We start from the raw sequence: 23,601 nt of genomic DNA on the forward strand, positions 1-23,601 counted from the left end.
TAATTATATATAAAAGACAAAACCCTGTAAACATTTAAGTATTGCTATTATATATCATTTCATTTGTGCCTTGCCTTTTACGATATTTTACACTGAAAATAAAACTTGGAAAATAATTATTTGATCTGTTTAATGATCTGTTATACGAATATTTGAATTACCTGTCCTATAAAGCTTGCTCATTCGGTAATTTTTTACATAAAACAACGTTTTCACTGATGGTTTACCCCGGTCATTTGTTCTGACGGATAAACCTTTCTTAACGTTAAATATACTCAAAATATCTATAAATACACAATTATTATAATTGAATTTCACTTTCACAAAAACACCTAGAGTCGAAAAACGTTTTTAAATTCCATATAATAAGAACTCATCTGTTATTTGAAATATTTAACCGAAATATTTTGTTTATGCTCGTATAATTTGTTTTTTGTTTATTTTAGAATTTCGCGCAAAGCGACTCGAGAGCTATTTGCGCTAGCCGTCCCTAATTTTGCAGTGTAAGACTAGAAGGAAGGCAGCTAATCATCACCACCCACCGCCAACTCTTGGGCTACTCTTTTACCAACGAATAGTGGGATTGACCGTCACATTATAATGGCCCCACGGCTGAAAAGGCGAGCATGTTTGGTGCGACGGGGATGCGAACCCGCGACCCTCAAATTATGAGTCGCACGTCTTAGCCCACCGGGCCATGCTGGGCCTGTGCTCGTATAAACTGATTAAATCCAGCATTATATAGAGCATTAAAAGGAAACCTAAATTAGTCAATAAATGTAAAGTGTTTGTTAGTTTAATTTAGTGAAATCCATTTTCAGTGAAGCCTCATCTGAACAGTACCTTCCTTCTCTATACAACTGTATTTAACAGAGTCGGTAGTGATGATAAAACCACATAAGATACGTTTGATTTCATCTGGTGTGGATAAGAAAAGTAGTAGGAATACTGCAGAGAATCGCATCAGATGATCAATTTCTGGACAGAACGTTGAGGGTTAATTCAACGGTTAGTTAAAAGCCTAATTATTTTAATGACGGTAATCACATTTACATGTAAAGTATTCGAGGTTTCGTATCTTACTCGTGATGTCAATGACAATTCAGCAGGTTGAACAGAATATCCTACGGAAATATAACACAAAATCATTAAAGTTGTGAAAACTGCAATGTACTGTTTAGGTCAGGTTATTCTATACAACTTTATATTATTTTGCAAAAAGTTTCAGATTTTATAATGTAAGAAAATACGAGAGAATTGGCTGAATTCAACTCTGAAAAACGAGTAGCTTATATAACAGAATTGTTGATATCATTTAGACAGGCCTCACTAAATTCTCTCTTATACTTCACGCAAAACGAAAGCAAATGTTGATTTAATACACCAGGGTTCGATTACAAAACAAAGATTAAAATACCTACAACAAAGATGAAAATAATGAATACTAAATATTATGTAATTTGTAAAGAAGATATAAAAATAAACACAGTATTTAAATGGTATTAAGGAGTAGTTAAGTTTCTATAACTAAGTGAAAGTCAATAGCATAATATTAGGCTTATGACTTTCAACATGTGCAGTAAATGTACTGCAGCTTTATTTCAAAACTTACGATCGATAACTCTACTTCAAAAACACACACACGGTGAGCATAGCTTGTAATTTACCGTTTATGTTTTGTTTTTAATATTTTTAGCATTATTCTTAAACAGTTTTTTATTGTTTAGTTTGTACAGCTGCTGTTTTTTTTTAAGTTATGCTTTTTGTTTTACAGTGAGCAGAGTGGTCATCTACAGTTCAAACATTAATAACGGTGTCATGTTTGGTGTCAAGGGGATTCGAACTCTAGACTCTCAAATTACGAGTCGAGCGCTCTAACCACCTGGCTCTGCCGGGCACGACGAGCTATGAGACCATAGCTGCGTGCAGGCTTAAGGTAAAAGATTTGGCAATTAACAGTTTCTAATTGAGTAGTCTGAAACTAAATAATTACCAAGAACTAAATAAATTTGATACTCAAATAATAATATCATGTTGGTGTTGCTCTGGTATTCATCACTCCAGAGAACGCGTTTCCACTATACAAAGTCCAATAAAGGTGTGCTTTACACAACTCTAGCCGAAACTTGGCATTGTGCATAATGATCTTAGGCTTGTGTGCAGCTGGTCGGCCATAAACCCCAGTTCATGAAGCTCCCGACGAACAGTTATTGTGCTGACGCTGCTTTCAGAGGCAGTTTGGAACTCGGTAGTGAGTGTTGCAACTGTGGACAGACGATTTTTACGCTTCAGCACTCGGTGGTTCCGTTCTGTGAGCTAGTGTGGCTCACCGCTTCGTGGCTGAGCTGGTGTTGCTCCAATTCGTTTCCACTTTACAATAACAGCACTTACAGTTGACCAGAGAAGCTCTAGCGGGGCAGAAATTTGACGAACTGATTTGTTGGAAAGATGGCATCCTATGATAGTGCCAAGTTAAAAGTCACTGATCTCTTCAGTACGACCCATTCTAGTGTGAATGTTTGTCTACGGAGATTGCACTGCTGTACGTTTGATTTTACGCACCTCAAATAGCCGAACCCATTAATTAGAAGGAATATCCACATACTTTTGACCATGTAGTGCACGTTTAATAAGTCTTTTAATTTGCTTTTAACATTAGTTTACTAGTTCTTAACTAAATAGGCTATGAGATGGAACAAACAGACTTAATAAAGGTTCAATTTCGCGTTTACTTATGTCGCTAACAGAAAATCAGATTTTTCATTAGTTGGTTTTTGTTATGAAATACACAGAGTGAGTTAATCCATGCTCTATTTCCTAACCGCTCTAGTGTTTGTCTATTTGTGTTTTTTATATTAACTTAAAGAAACAGGATGAATAAAAAAAGGCTACAATTTCAACTATGCTCATCCTGACCCGTGCACATAAAGATCAGTCTCTGTGGTTTAATAATCACAGTTTTTTTTTGCAGGGATCTTAAGCTCAACGGAACCAGTCTAAACATACCGACACCTTGTAAAGAATGGCTGGATGAGATATGGATAAATTCGCGGATGATAAGGTAGCTGGTCAGCCAACGACTCTTTGTGTAAAGAAATGGTCGTCAAACCGTTCCTAGAAAGCTGGGTACACACACAAACTAAGAATTGTGCGTTCAACTGTGTCGCCGTCTTCAGAGAAGGGAAGACAAGACGATGAATGTATCAGAACAGAAGCTACGAGGATTTAAAATGCTTTCCCTGACTCTTGTGAATAAGGCACAAGGAAAGTTGACGTGCAAGCCAAAGTAACGTCTTTATACAACAAGGAAAATACTTTTTGTTCGACACAAGAAAACTTTACATGATTTTACAAACGTAGTTTGAGTCCAATTTACAGTGCTAAAAATACGATAAAATATTTTGTTTGTTTTTTTAATTTTGCACAAAGCTGCAGGAGGGCTATCTGCAACAGAAGTCCGTAAATTAGCAGCGCAAGATTAGAGGGAAATTAACTAGTCATCAATACCCACCGCCAACTCTTGGGCTACTCTTATACCAAAGAATAATAGGATTGACTTGTTTGGTTTTGAATTTCATGCAAAGCTAGACGAGGGCTATCAGTTAGCAGTGTAAGACTAGAGGGGAGGCAGCAAATTACCACCACCCACCGCCAACTCTTGGGCTACTCTTTTACCAACGAATAGTGGGATTGACCATCGCATTATAACGCCCCCACGGCTGAAAGGATGAATACATTTGGTGTGACGGGGATTCGAACCCGCGACCCTCATATTACGAGTCTAGCGCCCTAGCCATCTGGCCATAAAGTTCCATAAATGAAATATTTACCCTTCCTTTTATCTAAAATAGTATTCTGGCATTTGATATCTGGATAGAAGAATATTAAATTTATATTTTCACGCTTTTCGTTTTACCTGCATGATTATTTAGTAATATTTCATATTTTAATGTAGATAAATAAAAATTAAACATAAATAAACTTGTTTTTAATTTCTAATTACGTAACTTAATCAATGTAGTTTTCAGGTAATTATGCTAATGAGAGTGATTTTGAAAAGCCTTTCTGGTTTCCAACGAGTAAATTAAAATGGCATGAAAAGATGAAAAGTCAAATATCCACAAATTTCATCGAATACAAATTGAACATCAGATAGAATAAAAGCTCAATTTTATAAATAAAAAGAAACATAAATTCATTTCACCGCCCTGATAATACTAGACACATAATCATATACATAAATCTCTAAAATAAACAAAACTTAAGTTATTGGATATCATATGGAACACAAAGGCCTTTTAGGTCAGACAAAAAAATCCTAAAGTTCAGGTATTGTCGTCCCTGAGATCTTCACTATAGGGACCTTAGCAAGGCAGTGAATGACACCTATCGTCACGAGGATAATGAATGTTGTGCTACTAAATCGTACCCCTCTTTAAAATTATATTCAATAAATTTAACGATAAGACGACTATCTATCGACTTGGCACGATCTAACCAAAGGGAAATAAGAAAATAATTCTTAATGTTAAAAAAAACAGTTGTAATATTGCCTAAGATATATTACTCAACAAACGTAATTTACAAAAAAGATCCGACTAAACGGATAGAGTCTGGATAATTATTTTGTTATCGTCAAACAAACACGTGTTACCGCCAAATGATATAAAATGGCGGCACACCAGGTTTGAACTCAGTAACGGATTTCGTCGTCGCTCTTATAACGCTTTTATGCTTCAACGCGATTGGAAGTTTTGAATAGAAAATGTCAAATAGTTCATATATTATATATACTTCAAGCTACTGTTATTGTATGACGTGCTCTATTGTAAAATGCTAACCAAAAACTATATTTTCGATTCAGAATTTTGATAAATTCTCACTTATATACTTGAGAGGATACACTAAAATTGTCTCATGTTATATATAGCTGTGTTATGCCTGTTTTTTATCTTGTTGAATTTCGAGGACTATCTGCGCTAATCGTACCTAATTTTGAAGTTAAAGATTCAGATGAGGACAATTTCTCAACAATATCCATTACCAACTCTTGTGCTACTATTTACCAAAACAAAACTGGGATTGACAGTCACTCTTTCAGTCGTAGAGGTGGATACGTTCGGAGATAAGTTTAAATTCTGCAACTCCCAAATTTCGTGACAACGCTCCTAACCAGCAGGTTATATTAGAAAATGGTCGTATTTTACATTCAGTCTTTGTCTTCAATGTTCTTCTTATAAAACTCATTATGAACTTGAACATTGATTTTTGAACGCAAGTGTTTGTTAAACACCGAAAACTCGGACAGCAGAAAGGGGACGAGAACTTTCAGTCTCTGATCATTGGTTTAAATTCAGTTAAAATAAAAGCACGATTTTTTGTAAAGGCAGCAGTAGTGCAGAAGAAACTTCTATATCATTCACGTGTGAAATGAATACTTAAAGTAGCTGGGAGAAAGAATGCTACTTGTTGTTTATTAGCACATAACACTTGTCGTGCATCTCAACGAATGTGTTTACTATGCCATAAGACTACAATTTGTCCATAATTCTACACAGGGCAGCTGGGAAAAGCAATGACCACACACCGCATAGCTCTTACAAGACATTCTAAAAAGGTACCCAAAATACAGAGAATTGAGCACATATCCCCTTTGCACACGGGCGATCGACTTCATTTTATATGAAAAATGGGCTTATTTTTAAGTATATTTTTCCTCTTCGAAGATACGTTTGGCATAAGTGCTCAAATATTACTATATAATCAATTACCTTTTAAATGTTGTGGACTTACTCAGAATACGTATAACCGTATAACTTTTATATCTTGCTATCAACACATACAGTTTATCAGAACAGAATGAACCAAATTAAGTTCTTAGAACTATATGATGATTTATACATCGTCGAAGAAAAGATAGGTTGTTGCATATGTTATATATGTATATACATATAATTTGTTATAAAAAGAAACACGCCCAAAGAAAAATAAATAACGCTGCACTAACTGAAAAGATCCCCAGGGTAGAGGCCATAATGTGGGGTATAAAATGTACGGTAGGTTTTGGAGGTGACTGTGGAAGTAAAACCTCCATTGCAGTGTGAATATACTGTCTATCAGTCTTCACCTCCGTTCGCCAATCTCATATGAAGAATAATGAAATAATAAAAATAATAAAATAAACAGAAAGAGAAATTAGAAGAGCGAGAGGTAGGTGCTCAAGCCCACAACGTTTCATATATACTTCACCCTCACTGCCTACAGACAGTTGTGGGAAGGTGCCTGCTCTCCAAATAATAAAAAATTGAAAAATAAATTACCACTTCGGTGTGAGTAAGTTAACTAAATTTGCCCCCTGAAGTTAGCATTTCAGCCCCCATTATTGCGGTAAGTCACTAACTAGTAGCCCAGTAAAGAAATCATATCAGTTTGAGGTTTCCAACCAGTTATCTAAGTAACTAGTATAACTCCCAACCATCACCTATTAAGGCCATTGTAATTACCAGTTTTTAGACTCCAAATAACCCTATAAGCGTTAAGGTACTCATCCGCATAAAGTAGTGCCAAGTTGTTTAAATGACATCATTGACAACTAAAAACAGTTATCAGAAAGTTTTAATAGAATTTCCTTTATTTTTATTTCCTTATATTTATTTAACGCACTCTTATATTTATCACAGAATATTCTAATATTCTAAGTTAGAGTGTTTTTATTAAATACATCAAATATTAATTTTGTATCAATATTTCAATATCAATAATACAATATTTTAATTCATTGCAAATGTTACAAAATATGAACAATTATGAAGTTATAACGCTTATAATAAAAGAGTATGGATACATTACGATTAAAAGAGGGAAAAATCATACAATGGAAAAGCAAAATATTTTCTTTTATCGAAAATATTTATATTGATATTCTTATCACTTATTTTGATTTCTAAATCTAAATAATGTGCTTCTATATTAGATATTGAAGTATTTTCATTTTATAATTCTACCGGATAAATAGAAGGAGTTATGAATGATAATTGCAAGTATGAAATTCGTTTCAAGTTTAGATTTTTTTGAAATTGGATAGAGTTTACAACATACTCTCTTTTTTTGTGGAAATTGTGTTCATCATTGGTCACGAACTCATTCAATTTGAAGGAGTGCGAGCGAATGTTTACAGATCAAATCGGTTTGATATGCAATTTCTAATGAGAATTGTAATGTAGTTTTAAAGTGTGATTGAGCAAATTTGAAATGTATAATGAATTTCATGAAAATATAATCTAAAAATAGATGAAAGACAAACCTCCAATTCTATCATTTCTCTTTCTCTTATTCCGATTAGAGTTTGTATCAGCATTCGAAATTCCTAATATACCACTAATGGAGTAAGATGGGCGTAAGAGATGTTGGGTAGTCTCTTGAATAGTTGGTGACGTCTGCGTGATAACAGACGTAGTATTAGTAGGTGTCTCTTGATGTTGGCATCCGTCAGTTAGAGTTTGTTTCGTCTTTTCTGATACCTTGTTTCTTACGATTCTGCAAATGTAACAAGATTACACATATAAGCAAATTGTGTAACAATTTGTAATGGATCGAAGAAGCACATTTTGCTCTACATGGTGCCCCTCGCTAGTACAGTGGTATGTCTACGAATTTACAACGCTAAAATCAGGGGTGTGATTCCTCTTGGTGGGCTCAGCAGATAGCCCGATGTGGCTTTGCTATAAGAAAACACACGCACTACATGCTTAAATGTAATATATATTACAAGTAAACTAGAGTAGCAAATAAACAAAACAAATAAACATACGGAGCATTAGAAAAAGCTTATGTCTATAATATATGTTATTCATAGATCTATAATATTTTTCATTTATAAGACAACTGATTTGTGTATACTGTTTTATCATCTCTTGTACAAGTTCTTTATTTTAAGCAGCTGAGCAGTCGAGAATGAGAAGTATTGTAAAAAACAATAAGCAGCTTCACAAAAATGTATAAGTCTACATGACAGTCTAAACATTTATGTATCATATTTTTATTTATTGTAAACATAAATACACAACTTCACAAAGATGTATAAAATTACTTAAGAGTCTAAGCATCTATATATCATACTTTTATTTATTGTAAAAATAAACAGACAACTTCACAAATATGTATAAATATATATTTAACAGTATAAACATCTATGTATCATACTTTTATTTATTGTAAAAATAAATAGACAACTTCACAAAGATGTATAAATCTATTCAACAGTAAAAACGTCTATGTATCATACTTTTATAAGTCATGTTTGTTGTGTTTTTCATGCGTTTATAGATGATGTGCGGTTAGTTAAAATATATTTTAATAAAGGTTTATTAACCCATTGTTATAAAACTATAACTATAACGAACAAACAAGCCAGTTTCATAAATAGCCTATACGTGGTTAATATTAGCTTATAGTCCGTGAAAACACACATATCCACTATGGCATATTATACTTTTGGCATACAAAAATATAAAGATTTCTAAACTGTTAGAGTAAGGATAACCATATTAAAACAGTTGAGCCGATTGAAATATTTACAAAACAAGGGGTAAAAATGTTATGTTACTCGAAGCTATGATGTTGAATATTATGTTCTGGTGCAAACATTTAACTTATAAATCATAACTTTGGGCTATATTTGCAACTTTGAAATCTATATGTAAACTCCTTTGGACGAACTAAGTTGCGTTAAGTATTATGAAAATAATAAATGAATAAATTATTGCTTATTTATTCATTTATAAAAAATCAATAAGTAATTTTATTTAATAAAAACAATCAGACATGTTTGGTTCTAAATCATATCACCTAAAAAAGAATATTCTGTCTGTTAAAAGTGTAACTTATAGTGAATTTTTTTGTTTAGTAGGTATCAGACCTGGTAACGTGGTTTCCCTACATGTGATTAAAGCAGAGCTCATGGTGTAATGATTCATATTTAAGTGTTTTCATATTATTTTGATAAAGAAAGTAATAAAAGATTACTTCAACAGGTACAACATTTTACTGTGTATACGTGTATTAAATATCGTTACTTAACTCGCTCTTTCACTCATTTAAAAAAGGGGGACACACATAAAATTTATTGAAGAGGTGTACGTGGATATTTGTTTTCGAGCAAAGCCACATTGGGTGACTTCCTATGTCTGCCGCGGAGAATCAAACCCCGGATTTTACTGTTTTAAGACCCTAAACTTACTGTTGTCCTGATGAGGGACGGTGACTTGAAAACACTATGGTACATGACATATGTTCATAAAAATGTAAATCAAACACTGTGGTACATGACATATGTTCGTAACAATGTAAATCAAACACTGTGATACATGACATATGTTAGTAACAATGTAAATCGCCTTTTGTACTATACAATAACGTAATGCATGTTTAGTTAACATTTTAACCAAGAAATCGGTTTGTTTTTGAAAACATTATAACAGCCCCACGGCTGAGAGGGCGAGCATGTTTGGCACGATGGGGATGCGAACCCGCGACCCTCAGATTACGAGTAGCACGCCTTAACACGCTTGGCCATGCCGGGACTCCAAGAAATCGGAATGTATCTAATCAGACTCGCTCCACGACATCCACTTCTTAAAGTTTTTAATAATATAAACAATGTAATTCATTATTAGCTGCCTACGCTATAGATTATTTTAGTCTCGGATTCTGTCTTTAGAAACTAATAGATATTTTGGCCCTATAATTATTCTGAGTTCTAAATAATAAAAACTGGTCATGAAGGGTTTAATTATTAATAATTATTATCTTAATATTAATTTTGTCAGAACGTTATTATAACATGCAAGAGATAGCTTCAGATTCTATAAGGACAAATCCTACTCGATCTTTAAGACATTTAATTATGGAAACAAAGAATACAAGTGGTACAAAACACAGATGTTATGAAAATTTTGTTTTCTAGTGTATCAACATAAACCATACCAGAGTATAAAGTCAGTTTCTGATAGTTTACACTATAATTGGTTGTCATCAAATCGGTCAGACAGTGGAACAAGAACACAAGAAGAGTACAGAGTCACGTTGTTCTCAACAATAGCGTGGTGAATGCACTCATGGCTTCCAGAACAGAAATGTCACATTATAAACATGTAGGAATTCAGAGTTTGGGCTGGTGAATGATATTCCAAGTGATACACGAAAGCGAACAACGGGAACAGTGTGATATGTCTGAAAAATAGAAGAGGTTTTCACCACTTACTGAGCCATAAGCCCAGGTGTGAGAGTTACCTCCAGAATACACATCGGAATGAAGTGACCTCAGTGGATCTGTAGCTATCCAAAAACTATATTTTAAGAGGAAAAAATAATCTCAAGATTTGAAATGGGCATCAGACTTCAAAGAAATATATTAGAAGAGCTCGGCGAGTTTGCTTTCTACTGGTGAATTCAAAGTGATTGGTTACAACCAACATAGTTTATTCGACAGCAGTGACGAAAACAATGTAATGACCAACGTAACACTTACCATGAAACACACTGAGTACCAATGCATGTGTCACCTACATCTCAGCTAGTGATGTTAAAGATATGCACACAATTAATAGCACACTGACTACTGAAAGATATAATCAGATTTTTTTCCACGATATCATTCCTTTACGTACAACATCTGTTGGGTAACGACTCATCTTCCAGGAAGACTGATATACTAATCATGCAGCAAATGAAGCGAAACAATATCTAGAGCTTCGATTTGGCACGCATGAAGTCCTGATATGAATATTAGCAAAGCTGGTTAGGTTTATTTAGAAAATGGGAAGATAAAATGGTGACAAAATAGCTTGGGTAAACTGTAGAAAGTAAAGCAGGACCTTCGGAAAAATTCCCAAAATCACATATGAATAGAATTACAGTACTACAGAAATAAATTGAACGGTTGTTTTTAAAGTAAATACTTTTATTTTCTATTTTCTCTGATAATGTATTGCGATAATGATAAAATTGACAGAGAGAATGATTGAGTGATTTTGACAATAGTTCTTATAGCGCACCCTCCGCCCCCAATTCGGAAGCGTAGTGAGACGGTAATCATGAACATTCAGATTCGTAGTTTGGGCATACGCTAGCAATTTAGCCATTTATCATGTCTAGATTTAAGCATCACGTTCTATATGTCAGTGATACACTGCAAAACTTGAATTATAAAGAAATCTATATTTGTTTAGTTTTTGCTAGACATTACTGAAGAAGAACAAATATTTTACTTAAAGTCCACAGAATATTTTTGTAGTGTCGCAAGGATTCGAAAGCTTCTCACCAACTCAAAATTTAGATGAAGAAATTGATATCAAAATATGGATAAAATGTGAATTATATAGGTTATGAGATTTGTTCCACAATCACACACATCTTCAAAACAGAAGATGAAAGAAGAAAATGCAACATATTTCAAATATATATATCTGATGCCAGTACGGAAGAGAAATTCGTCTTTAGAATGAAATATTTTCCATTTAACGGAAAAAGTTCCAGATAAACATTCTTTATTTGTTTATTGAACAAGTTTGTTTTTGTTTTTTGGAATTTCACACAAAGCTACTCGAGGGCTATCTGTGCTAGCCGTCCCTAATTTAGCAGTGTAAGACTAGAGGGAAGGCAGCTAGTCATCACCACCCACCGCCAACTCTTGGGCTACTCTTTTACCAACGAATAGTGGGATTGACCGTCACATTATAACGCCCCCACGGCCGGGAGGGCGAGCATGTTTAGCGCGCTCGGATTACGAGTCGCACGCTTTACGCGCTCGGCCATGCCAGGCCCTATTGAACAAGACTACCTATATACAATCATATAAGATATTTGCCTCAACGTGTTATTTACCTGCGAGAGCTGGACAAAATTGACTCGTTCTTCAAGATAGATGTATAAGATTAAAGAAAAGGAATTTAAAAACCTGCAAAAAGGATCGTAAAAATTAAGGACACAAGGCTGGAAATGTTGCAAACATTATTTACTCAAATTTCAAACTCATATTTTGGATCCATGCTGTTATCTGCACTTACATTTGGTGGAGTATAAATAGAGTTTATTTTAGTTTGGGTAAATAGTCTTTAACCTTGTTTCTTTACTTTTTCCCCTTAAATTCCCAATTTTCTATTTATCTCGTTTGCTGGCTTTTTTGTGCTCAACTTTGGCCAAAGGATCTCTTAACATGGTAGTTAAATTTATACATTGTAATGATAATAAACACAGCTAGTAGATAGCTGATAACGTTCATGATGATTTACTGTAGCTATTGACTATTTGATCTCATTAGTTCGAGATGTAAAATGTTAAACTGCAGCTGAAAATCATAATGGAAATTTGTTTGAGAATGTAGTGAACATTAATAGTTTCTGTGTAACTAAATTCTCTCTATATAATGCATAGCTTTGGGTAAATATATGTTTAGACTTCCACTAAGTGAGTATAACATTTAACCAGAAGAAAAGTAGATTTTTCAAATGAAATATGTACGTCTAAAACAACGCTTTAAAATAAACCTTTGTGTATTTTAAAGTAATTATTCTATAAATGTATGTAATAAAATTTACTATTATGTGACCATTTGATAGCACAGTGATATGTCTGCGGAGTTAGCAATGCTAGAAACCGGGTTTCAATACTCGTGGCGGGCAAAGCACAGATAGTCCATTATGTAGCTTTGTGCTTAATTCAAAACAACAACAACATTATGTATGTTGATTATTTTTTACTTTTTCATTTTATACATAATATAGGAGTTGGCTCCCTAAAGACATCAGTTGTATAGTGTACAAAGCACTGGGTATCTGCGTGTTACAGTGGTCCAATGTTCATTTATTACTGGCTGGTAATTCCTGTTTCACTCTGTACTTGAGCTTTTGAAAGGGACTCAAAATGTTCGTAAGAAAGCTAACATCGAAGGGTAATAATATAGCAAAGATATCAAGATAATTGATTCATGTAAAGTATTATAAGTTGATTGTTGCCTGATACTAGTAACTATGTGGGTCGAGCGAAACAAAATAGTCACTGTACTCTATTCAGTACAGTTTGTCGCTGCACGTGAACATATCATTTTCAGTAAATCGTAAAGTTGTCACTAGTGAACGTTTTGCTTTGTCTGATGACAAAAGATTTAAATGTACATTAACTGAGCATTTGATAGGCAGTCTATTCAGAAAATATTACTTCTAGTTGACTGCGTACAATCAGGCTGGCGTTGCACTAAATAACACCACATTAAATCAGCGCTTGTGTTGAATACATTGATACGTACTTATACAGAGATGTAGTAGCAGAAACGTTTTCGGTTAGAATACACAGTCACTCAGTTTAATGATATACTAACCATGTCACCTAGTTTAAATAAACTCAGGTTAGGAGGTGTATATATAACAGGTTAGGAGGTGTATATATAACAGGTTAGGAGGTGTATATATAACAGGTTAGCAGATAGTCCGATTATTTCCAAGTTGCCAGAAGAAAAAGTATGGGATCCTACGGGTTTTTTTTTTTAAAGCGTAACTACATTTTTGATTGCCTTCAGTTAATCTAACATAAAACAAATTATAACCGATATAGTACAAGCAAAAATCATTTAGTCCAAATAAATCTATAGCTCTTTTCTTATACATATCAGAATTTATCTCATACTGGTATATATTTAATCTGACTAAGAATCAATATCCTTTTACTGACCACATATTGACATTACGTTCGTCGCAGTTTCGTTGAATTTGGTATAAGTAGACATTTAAAATCACATTGCATTGGTTGTATTATTTAACAACGAAATAGTCATATGTTGTCTTATTTTAATGTTCTCATAAGCCTTATCAAACCATAGTCTATGATATACATTTGCAAACTATTTGCCAGCCCCAAACTAACGGTAACCAGTTTCTAGGCTCATGACGTAAACATAGGTTGAGCATGTTATATTAAAATGATATTGAAGCTTCACCATCTCGTTACAGGTGCAACGTCCTGTTGTGATTCATATGACAACCATGCATCTTGACAGTACAGTTGCACCGTAGTTTCCATTGCATAAAAGATCCTTCGTGAGGTTATCATGTTCAAAGCACATATTTCTTTTCTGTTATTTTTTCATGATTATCTAGTGCCCAATAGTCCAAATGAAAAAAAGGTAAAGTTTACGCTTTGCGACTTGACTGGTATGTCTTCTTATTTAAGTAGCATGAAAATTCCTTTCATATTATAAGTGCTTAGCGGATGCAACATTGAAACGGTAAATACGTCTGGAAACTTTATCTTTTTTACCCCATTCTTTGTGGCCCTTGGTTTCAAGCTCAGAACCTTCAATATTATGCCGCGTATTATTGCCTTAGGCGCAGATATGGTTTTTGTCTTTTGAGTTTTTTATTTTGTGTGTCGTGTATTCTCGTCTGTTACAAAACGCTGCACTTCGGTTATCATGATTTGGGTATGGTTTGCTGCTGGTCTCTTCCTGAATGGTCTAGGTTCCCCAAGTTCATCAGTTTGCCACTGTCTTCCAATGTCATTAAGTATAAAGGATATTTCTTTCTTGGAAGTTCTGTTACGTGCCGTTTCTATACAGACTGTTATATATCATTCTCAAAAATGGCTCTGTAACGTCAGACGATGTTTTGATACATTTCGTTCCACTGCAACTTAAAATATATCGCGATTATCACGTGATTTACTGATTTGCTTAGTCCAAATCGTTTAAGTATAACCTACTCAATACAAGTAAGAAAACTAATATTAATACCCTGATGTATTCAGAAACGCAATACATTAATTACAAAATTTAAGTGATTATGTTCAAAATATGAAGTTTTCTTACAAATATCAAAAATGAAAACGAACTAGCAATTCACGTGATAATTGCAGGTAAATAAGATAGATGAGTAAATAAAAATTGCTTATGCGAACGTGTAGCAATGATTATACTGTATTATTATATATTTGTTCTTTCTCGTAATATTTAGAGTTTCATTCTTCCTTTTTGAGTGAAACTTGCTTCTGTATTTAAGTGATTCTAATCTTCGAGGAATTCAATTTTTGAGGAGAATCTAATGGGGACAAATTTAATTGTCATACTTTATTCCTACCTACGCAAGACCGACTCACGCACACCACAAATATAAGGTATCCCCAAACCTCATAAACCAGATTGTCCATTACGACCAATAATGTCCACATATGAATCGTTTAATTACAATCTTGGTAAATACATAGCATGGGCATTCTCCAAATATGTAACATCAGCCAGCTCATTCATCAAATACTCTTTTAATTTCAAGTCTAATCTTAATCAACTTAATCGTAAAGCTTTAATGGCCAGTTTCGATGTTATATCCCTCTTTACAGAAGTCCCAACCGCTGGAGCCTGCAAGATAGCCTTGAAACTCTATATCCGAGACCCTAAACCATCTATAGACATTCCCAGAAACCAATTAGCAACCCTCATAGAATTCACCACGATAAAGACAAACTTCATGTTCAACAACCACAACTATATACAAACAAATGGCCTAAGCATGGGCAACCCAGTATCATCAGTTCCAGCCAATATTTTTATGACACACGTTGAAACACAAGGAATTAACACAGCATTACATCCACCACTATACTGGTACAGATATGTAGACGACACGATTGCGGGATTCACATCTACAGAACATACATTTAATTTTTTCAATCACATTAACTCTACACATCCCAACATTAACTTCACGTGTAAACAGGAAGTAAACAATCAAATATCATTTCTTAACCTCAAAATTACAAGAACCGATACACAATTTAAAACAGAAATCCACCAAAAAATCACCCATACTAGACTATACATTCCTTGGGACTCAGCACATGAAACAAAACAAAAATTCAATGTACTAAGAGACCAAATAAACACAGTTATAAAACTGTCCTCACCAGATAAAATTAACGACGAAATAGACAAAATAAAACAATACTTCATTAACATCAATAAGTTTCCTCCACAAACCGTAGAAAACATTATACGCACACACCTAGACAGAAAGCAAAATCAACCAACAAAAGTAAATATATTTTACGAATAAAAAAATCACGAAACCATATACTGCTGCATACCATATATTCCCGACATCAGGAGAAAAATAACCAACATTTGACAAAAACTAGTAACAAAATATGACATTCCAGTTAATGCCAAATTTATTCAAAAATCAGGCACAAACTAAGGTCTATACTATGTAAAAACTACTCTGACAAACACCACACCAACATTATTTACAAAATACAATGTGATAACTGCCACGACTTCTATATTGGAGAAACAAGTAGAAAAATGGAAACCATATTCAAAGAACATAAAAAGTCACCTTCACACGTTTTCGAACGCTGCAAGTCAAATAAACACAACATAACCATAGAAAACACTCAAATACTAAATAAAGAAACAAACGCAAAATTAAAGAAGCCTTACTTATACAACATCTCAAGCCCAAAATAAAGGAATACCTTTATACTTATATTAATTAATATAATCAAACATCTAAGCACGCTCTCTACATTCCTACACTCGGTTACATAACCACCTTCAAACATGTGGTCAGTTATCAGTAAGTTACCTCTTTTTTTCTTTGTGAACCTGACGATGACCGAAGAATGTCGAAACGTTGTTCGCTCCTCTACGTAAACATTTTTCTCAACCCAAACCAGCCATTTTTACATATATATTTAATGATAATACAGATGTTGAAGTACCTAAGTAATATAGGAATTACTTCTCGTTCAGTTATTTCTCATTTAGTTCTATAGAAATCACACTTTTCACATAAGTAGAAGTTGATAAAAGAATACTAAGCCAGATTCCATAAATGTTAGTAAAGAGTGAGTGTGTATGTGTGTTTTCTTACAGTAAAGCCACATCGGGCTATTTGCTGAGTCCATCGAAGGGAATCGAAACCCTGATTTTAGCGCTGTAAATCCGTAGACTTACCGTTGTATCAGCAGGGGACATAGTAAATAGTGATGAATCCCACTATACAAACTGTAAGTCATCCTTTGGGACAACGATATGTTTACGGATTTGCAGCGCTAAGACTGGGGGGAAGGGGAAGAGCTCGATTCCGTGCGGTGGTCACAGCAGATAACATACTGTGGCTTTGCTCTAAAACTAAACAAGCTAAAGTTTTTTAACACAATTACTATCCTATAGAATAAAACGGGTGAAAAAATTAATATTCCAAGTTAATAATATTAAATTAATACATGTCATCGAACATTTAGCTTTGTTGTTTTGTCGGAGTGTTTCTTTGGTTTATGTAGAACATTGTATATCGTTCCGAAGTCCTGAAACGTGAATGCTTTATAAAAGTGACGGTTAACTCCCACTGTTAGAACAGTATTTCAGAAGTCAGTGGTAGGTGATATTAGTTAGCTGTCTTCCTTCTAGTCTATCACTTCAAAATTAGTGACAGCATAGAAGGCTTCATGTGATATTGCGTTAAATGCAACAAAACAAAGAAAACCCTCTAGGCTATCAGTTTCAAATTAAGCAGAACTATGCACAAATACCTGTCGTTTAGGTTTACACAAATATTCTTAAACAAACAAACGATACTTATTTCCATTATAATTATAAACAGCTACTTCAGATTCATAATTACATAAATAAGCACATATTTCACATTAACTTAAATGATCAAAACCTACTGCACTGAATATTGCTACAGTGAAAAGGCGTTTCAGCTCTTTCTTATTTGGTTTAAAAAATCAAACTAGTACGACGGTAATCATAGAACAAATACAAGCTGAACATTTCTCATAACACTGATCGTGCCTTCTCGCTGAAAGAAAATTACGGGTGAAAAAATACATCTTATGCAGCTATTATTAAAAGTGGTGTACTAATATTTCTGATGATATAAAAAATGCGAAAGCAGAAAACTAGCTGAGGTCCGTATATATACATATATAAAGTAAGAATGTTCCCGTATTTACCAGAAATAAATATTTGACAATAATTAACAAAGTATTGGTTTGAAGGTAGCCTGAAGTTAGAACAGAACAGTTGTTTAAAACTTTGGTCTATTGTAAGTTTCAAGGCTTTTTCCATGGCAGGTTCAACTTATCAGTCAAAATTTGACAATGATTTCTCACTTGAAGCCTATTTTAGACTCTAATACATTGGAAAGTGCTCTCCAATGCACAATACTCTCAAAGCCTGAATAATAATTAATGAGATCAGTGACGTCTCTCGCGTGCGTACATAGACGCCTATCTAGATCTTCCCCCTTCTGTAAGGCGTACATTGCTTGAATAACTATAAAGTGGTTTCGTCAACTCAATCTGTAAATAATTAGCGAAACTTAGCTACCACAAATGTAGATGTGAGGCCTAATCACTCGTAATGAACTTAAACTATTTACGACTAGAAATTGCTGCGGAACAAAACGAAAGATTCCCCTATAATTTGTTCGCTCTTCTTCCGGGAAAATGTCATAAGGTCTTCGGTATCAATAATTCCCGCGATTAAAATATCACATATAGAGGGCAAATTATTTTTTTTACATTAACAGAACTGCAGTAGACTCGATTTTACTTCTACTGATTATTGTAATTGCTTTGTTGTTGTTAATTTTTATAATATCTTAGAATAATAAGTGTCACCTCTTAGCATTTTAAGAAAACTTGAATTATCTGTTTTCACATTTGATAGTTTGAGAGGGGTTATATTCATTGTTAAAGATACTAGGTTCGTGACATACTGTGTTTAGAGACTTCAGATTTTGGACACTGGACAGTAACAACAAAGAATAAGTTTGAAAATCAGATGCTCAAATTCAAAGCATCAAACCTTTCATTGGGAAATGATATGCAAATTGACATCCTTCCAACGTGTTTACTAGTGCCCTAATTATACCAATTATTTTAATACTTTAAAGTAACGTATTTCGAAAAAACAAACATCACCTTTGGCTTTCTTTTAAATAATTTGTTAGCCAGAAATAGAATAACAAAGAAATTTATACAAAGTGTCGCTCTCCAAACGCTTGTATGAGTTATTTATAAGACAGTGAATCTCATAGCTAAAGAATATCAGACGTTTAAATTAAGTTACAAATACTACAAGAAAGGATAATTTGAAATTATCATCTGTGATAAGTAGTAATTTTATTAGTTTTTAATATCAGCAAAACGGTTAAAGTATAGTATATTTCACTTCAATATATTGTTTGTAACTGCTTCTGTTTTTTTCTCCATAATACCCTAGAATAACAGATACGATACCTCTTGGCATCTTAATAAAGGTTGGATATCTATCTCGACTTCTTGTGTTTCGGAAGATGCTATTTTCAGCGTGAAAGTTCTTAAGTTCGTAAAATATTTTGCTTAGACAGTAATAGCAAAGAAGTCGTTTTTCAGCAAAGTTTCCTCATTAAGAACTAATAATGAACTTCTGGTTCTTGGTATTTCTTATAGCAGGAGTTAATTTATCACAGTAGGAGACAAATAGCCTCGTAACCGTGACGTTGCCAATCTTTCAACCCGCGATAAGTACACCACTAATTGCGAGTTTGCTCCTCTTGGCAGAGCATCTAAATACTGCAATGCTATGGCTGCTAAAACACTTCTCATCCAAATACTTGTATCTACAAGCAGTATGTCATCCGGGTGTATTATCTATCATTGAAAACAAAGTATTAGAATTCGAGAAGTTACGTTATAGATACACATCTCCCATTAGGAGCTATATTACCATAAAACTATTTAGGAGTAAGATAAGTTCTAATAAACTACCTAGAGAGGAAGTCATACAAGATCCTTACCTATTGATAGAACTAACACTGGGAATATTATCCTGGCTACACACACCATCCATCAATAGCCGGTCTCGGATCTCCCACGCAAACATAGTAGGATTTTGTTTCTTGTAGGTGGATATCGTGTTAACCACTTTGGCTGTCGCTACTTTAGGCTTACTTCCGCCGATAATTCCAGGTTTTATGGAACCCGTTTCATAGTACCTGTGACATAAAAAATGTTATTCTATATCCAGGAGTAACCCTTATTATATTTATTGACAAAAAATAAAATAAAAATAATTCGTTATATTGGGAAGGTTTAATTTTTAACAAAAGTTTCTTTGGAATTTCGCACAAAGCTACTCGAGGGCTATCTGTGCTAGCCGTCCCTAATTTAGTAGTGTAAGACTAGAGGGAAGGCAGCTAGTCATCACCACCCACCGCCAATTCTTGGGCTACTCTTTTACCAACGAAAAGTGGGATTGACCGTCACATTATAACGCCCCCACGGCTGGGAGGGCGAGCATGTTTGGCGCGACTCGAGCAAATTTTTAACAATAAGAAGTCTCAAGGAGATTCTCCTCTACTTAGTGGCACAGAGGTAAGTTTGCCGACGTATAATGTTAGAAGCCTGGTTTTGATACCATAGGAGGCACAGCACAAATAGTCAATGGTGTAGCTTTGTACTTAGCCACAAGCAAGTAGAGACTTTCCAAAGATGCACTTCTATAAGTTGAGAGTTGTAAAAGGGAAAGTGTATTAGCTAAAATTATTACTTGAGGTGTTTTACCACTTAATTTGAATGAATGAACGAGTATTTTGTTTTAATGATGATAATGCTAAGAAATGTTTTCTCCTTTGGTATTTTTGTTATAAGCCAGTAGCGAAAGAGCAGCTAATATCTTTTTTTTCTGGTCTTTGAGAAACATTTTATATATTAACATGCATTGCAACTGAATGTTTTACGTTCCAGTACAAAAACGTTTTAATTATACAATTAGCTTTTTTGAAGAACAATAATTTCATGAAAAGTTTTATGTATATATTTCGAAAGAAGGCACTGATTAGTTAAAAACAACAACAATCTGGTCTTAGCACATAGGAATAAAACAAACAAATAGGATAGTTTTTTCTTAATGGGAAATTTTTCATTATCTTAAAATGTAATTTGAATCTGAAATATCTTTTATTTTCATCAACCATTATGATAAACAACATAAAATACGTTTTCTTTATTAATATTAAAATTATGTTTTCAGCCTAAATATATATCACTCATAATCTCATCTCTTAAAGGATGTCTTAATACCTATAGACATAATCATCATAGTTTAATCCTAAATAATAGTTCACGAAGATGGTTACCATTACTTCTTTCTTGGAGGATGATTTTCTTCTCATGTAAAAAATGATCATTGCTTCTTTCTTTTTGAGGAATGTCCTTCTGTGTATAAAGATAACTTATTTCGCGGAGTGCGTCCTTGCTCATAAAAATTATCATTATTTTGTCTTCTCTCTGCATAGGAAGCTACCATAAAGGTTTTACAGTTGAAAGGATATATATCTGCTACAAAAATACAGTTACGTCTTCGCAAATGAGAGAATATCTTTCTGCCTTACAAAATAAACCATGTCACGTATTTATAACAGAAATAACGTTTCTCTGCATAAAACGTTACCACAGTGTTTTCTTACGTCGTAAATGCTTTGTGACCAAGTGCTATCTACCTTATAATAACTTACCGACCATGAATGTCTATATATATGCATATGTAAGCTGCACTTCAGACACATAATTTATTATCAGCTATTTATACGTTCGCATAACCAAATGGCACATATGAGACATCAAAATATAATTTATGTATTGCCTGTATCTTACATAACATACTGTGCATATATAATTTTGACTTTCATCGGTGAGTTGTCGTTAGTTTTAGGGACTTACAAGGGTAAAATCCGGGGTTTCATTCCACCATATTTTTGTAATTCCTACAGGTTTCTCAACATGTTTTAGAAATCCAAACCAAAAAAATATGTCGCATAAATTGTTTAAAAGCATCTTTAGTACGTAGCTTATCTTAAAAAAAACATGTTGTGATTCAATAGTCTAGGATTTAACTCTTCCTTGAAGATAAAAGAACAAAAAATATTTCGTATAATGTCTATTGTAGTGAACTTGTAATAAGTTAGGAACAGAGGCAATGGGAGTGTAGGTACATATGTATTATCAAATATGGCCGCTGTTTCAACCTTCGTTTATTACTAATGTAATTAATTGGAATAACTAGGAGAGTAAAGAAAAAATTAGTATACACAAAAATTCCCTTTCAGCATTATTTTTGGCTGTAAATGGCGCACTTTGATTCATAAACTCAAGACCTCTTTTCGCACCTGGCCTGAAAAAAAACGACGAAGTCTGTCAGAATGAGAATCGAAATACAGTTTTATTTCTTGCACATTTGCACGACATTCTGAAGATAAGGCAAAAGACGCCTTGGTTCTGGTGGGAAACTCAGACACTTCTATACTGGCTCTATTGGTGGGGGCTCAAAAAGCAACTGTTTACTTTTCCTTCAGACAACAAAACTTTGTTCTGTTTTGATTCCATTTTTCTCGTTTTCATAGGAAGTTTCTACACTTTTCCTTTCCCTCTCGCTAATGAATAGACCAGGTGCTTTTTGCACACCAAGCAGTGTATCGCCTCATAGACCCATATGTTCTGGCAAACATACAGAAAAGAAAAAAAAAAACAAAAAACACTCCATGACTATAATTCACCACCAAACATTCTGCTAACAACTTTCATATCGAAGAGCCGTTTCTCTTGGTGGCTGGCCAAAGGTTAATAGCTCCACAAACACGTGATATGGTTGAGCTTCATTTAAACTTGCTAAAACATTTACCGTATTATTAGAATACATAACTGTTTGTTATGAATTTCACGCAAAGTTACTCAAGAGCTACCTGCGCTAGCCATCTCTAATTTAGCAGTGTAAGACTAGAGGGAAGGCAGCTTGTCATCACCACCCACTGCTAACTCTTAAGCTATTCTTTTACCAACGAATTGACCGTCACATTATAACGCCTCTACGGCTGAAAGGGCAAGCATGTTTGGTGTGACGAGGATTCGAACCCCCGACCATCGGATTACGAGTCGAATAGCTTAACCCATATGTCCATGCCGGTCCCTAGAATACATAAAAAAAATAATTAACAGATGACATCAAAGAAATAGGACTTACATATATCTGAGAAATCAGCGGAAAAAATCAATAACGGAAATATATTACTGGAAATATTCTTCCATTCTCAGATAAGATATATGACGATCATGCGGATTTCGATTTTTTATATTTTTCAGTTAAATAACAATACAACTACGTATATAAATGTGTAATACAAGATTAAAAATTAACAATGAAATCCACACTTGCTGAAAAAGGAAACAAAAACAAAAATACGATGAATAAAGTTTGAAGTGCATACAGAATTAGTTACCTTTTGTAATTCACAAAATTCATTCAAATCAGTTTATAACTGAAATTCATCTTTATACAGATATTTGTGTGATCCCTGATCTTCAAATTACAGCATATCAATAAAGTGTGGTCCGGCATGGCCAGGTGGTTAGGGCACTCGACTTATAATCTGAGGGTCACGGGTTCGAATCCCCGTCACACCAAACATGTTCGCCCTTTCAGCCTTAGGAGCGTTATAATGTGACGGTTAATTCGTTGGTAAAAGAGTAGCTCAAGAGTTGGCGGTGAATGGTGATGACTAGCTGCGTTCC

General features: G+C 34.0%; 1 protein-coding gene across 5 annotated transcripts in view; it reads right to left on the reverse strand.

Moving 5' to 3' along the window:
• Window positions 1-23,601, reverse strand: part of LOC143252773 (uncharacterized) — a 122,811-nt gene that overhangs the window by 16,250 nt on the left and 82,960 nt on the right. For all 5 annotated transcript variants that reach the window (XM_076505449.1, XM_076505445.1, XM_076505444.1 and 2 more), the window contains 2 exons: window positions 19,833-20,030; window positions 7,304-7,536 (listed from right to left, as the gene is read on the reverse strand). In XM_076505449.1, the coding sequence (XP_076361564.1) occupies window positions 7,304-7,536; window positions 19,833-20,030 (431 nt within the window). The remainder of the gene's footprint in view (window positions 1-7,303; window positions 7,537-19,832; window positions 20,031-23,601) is intronic.

This window comes from Tachypleus tridentatus, chromosome 6 (genome assembly GCF_004210375.1).
Source record: "Tachypleus tridentatus isolate NWPU-2018 chromosome 6, ASM421037v1, whole genome shotgun sequence".
Lineage (NCBI taxonomy): Eukaryota > Metazoa > Arthropoda > Merostomata > Xiphosura > Limulidae > Tachypleus > Tachypleus tridentatus.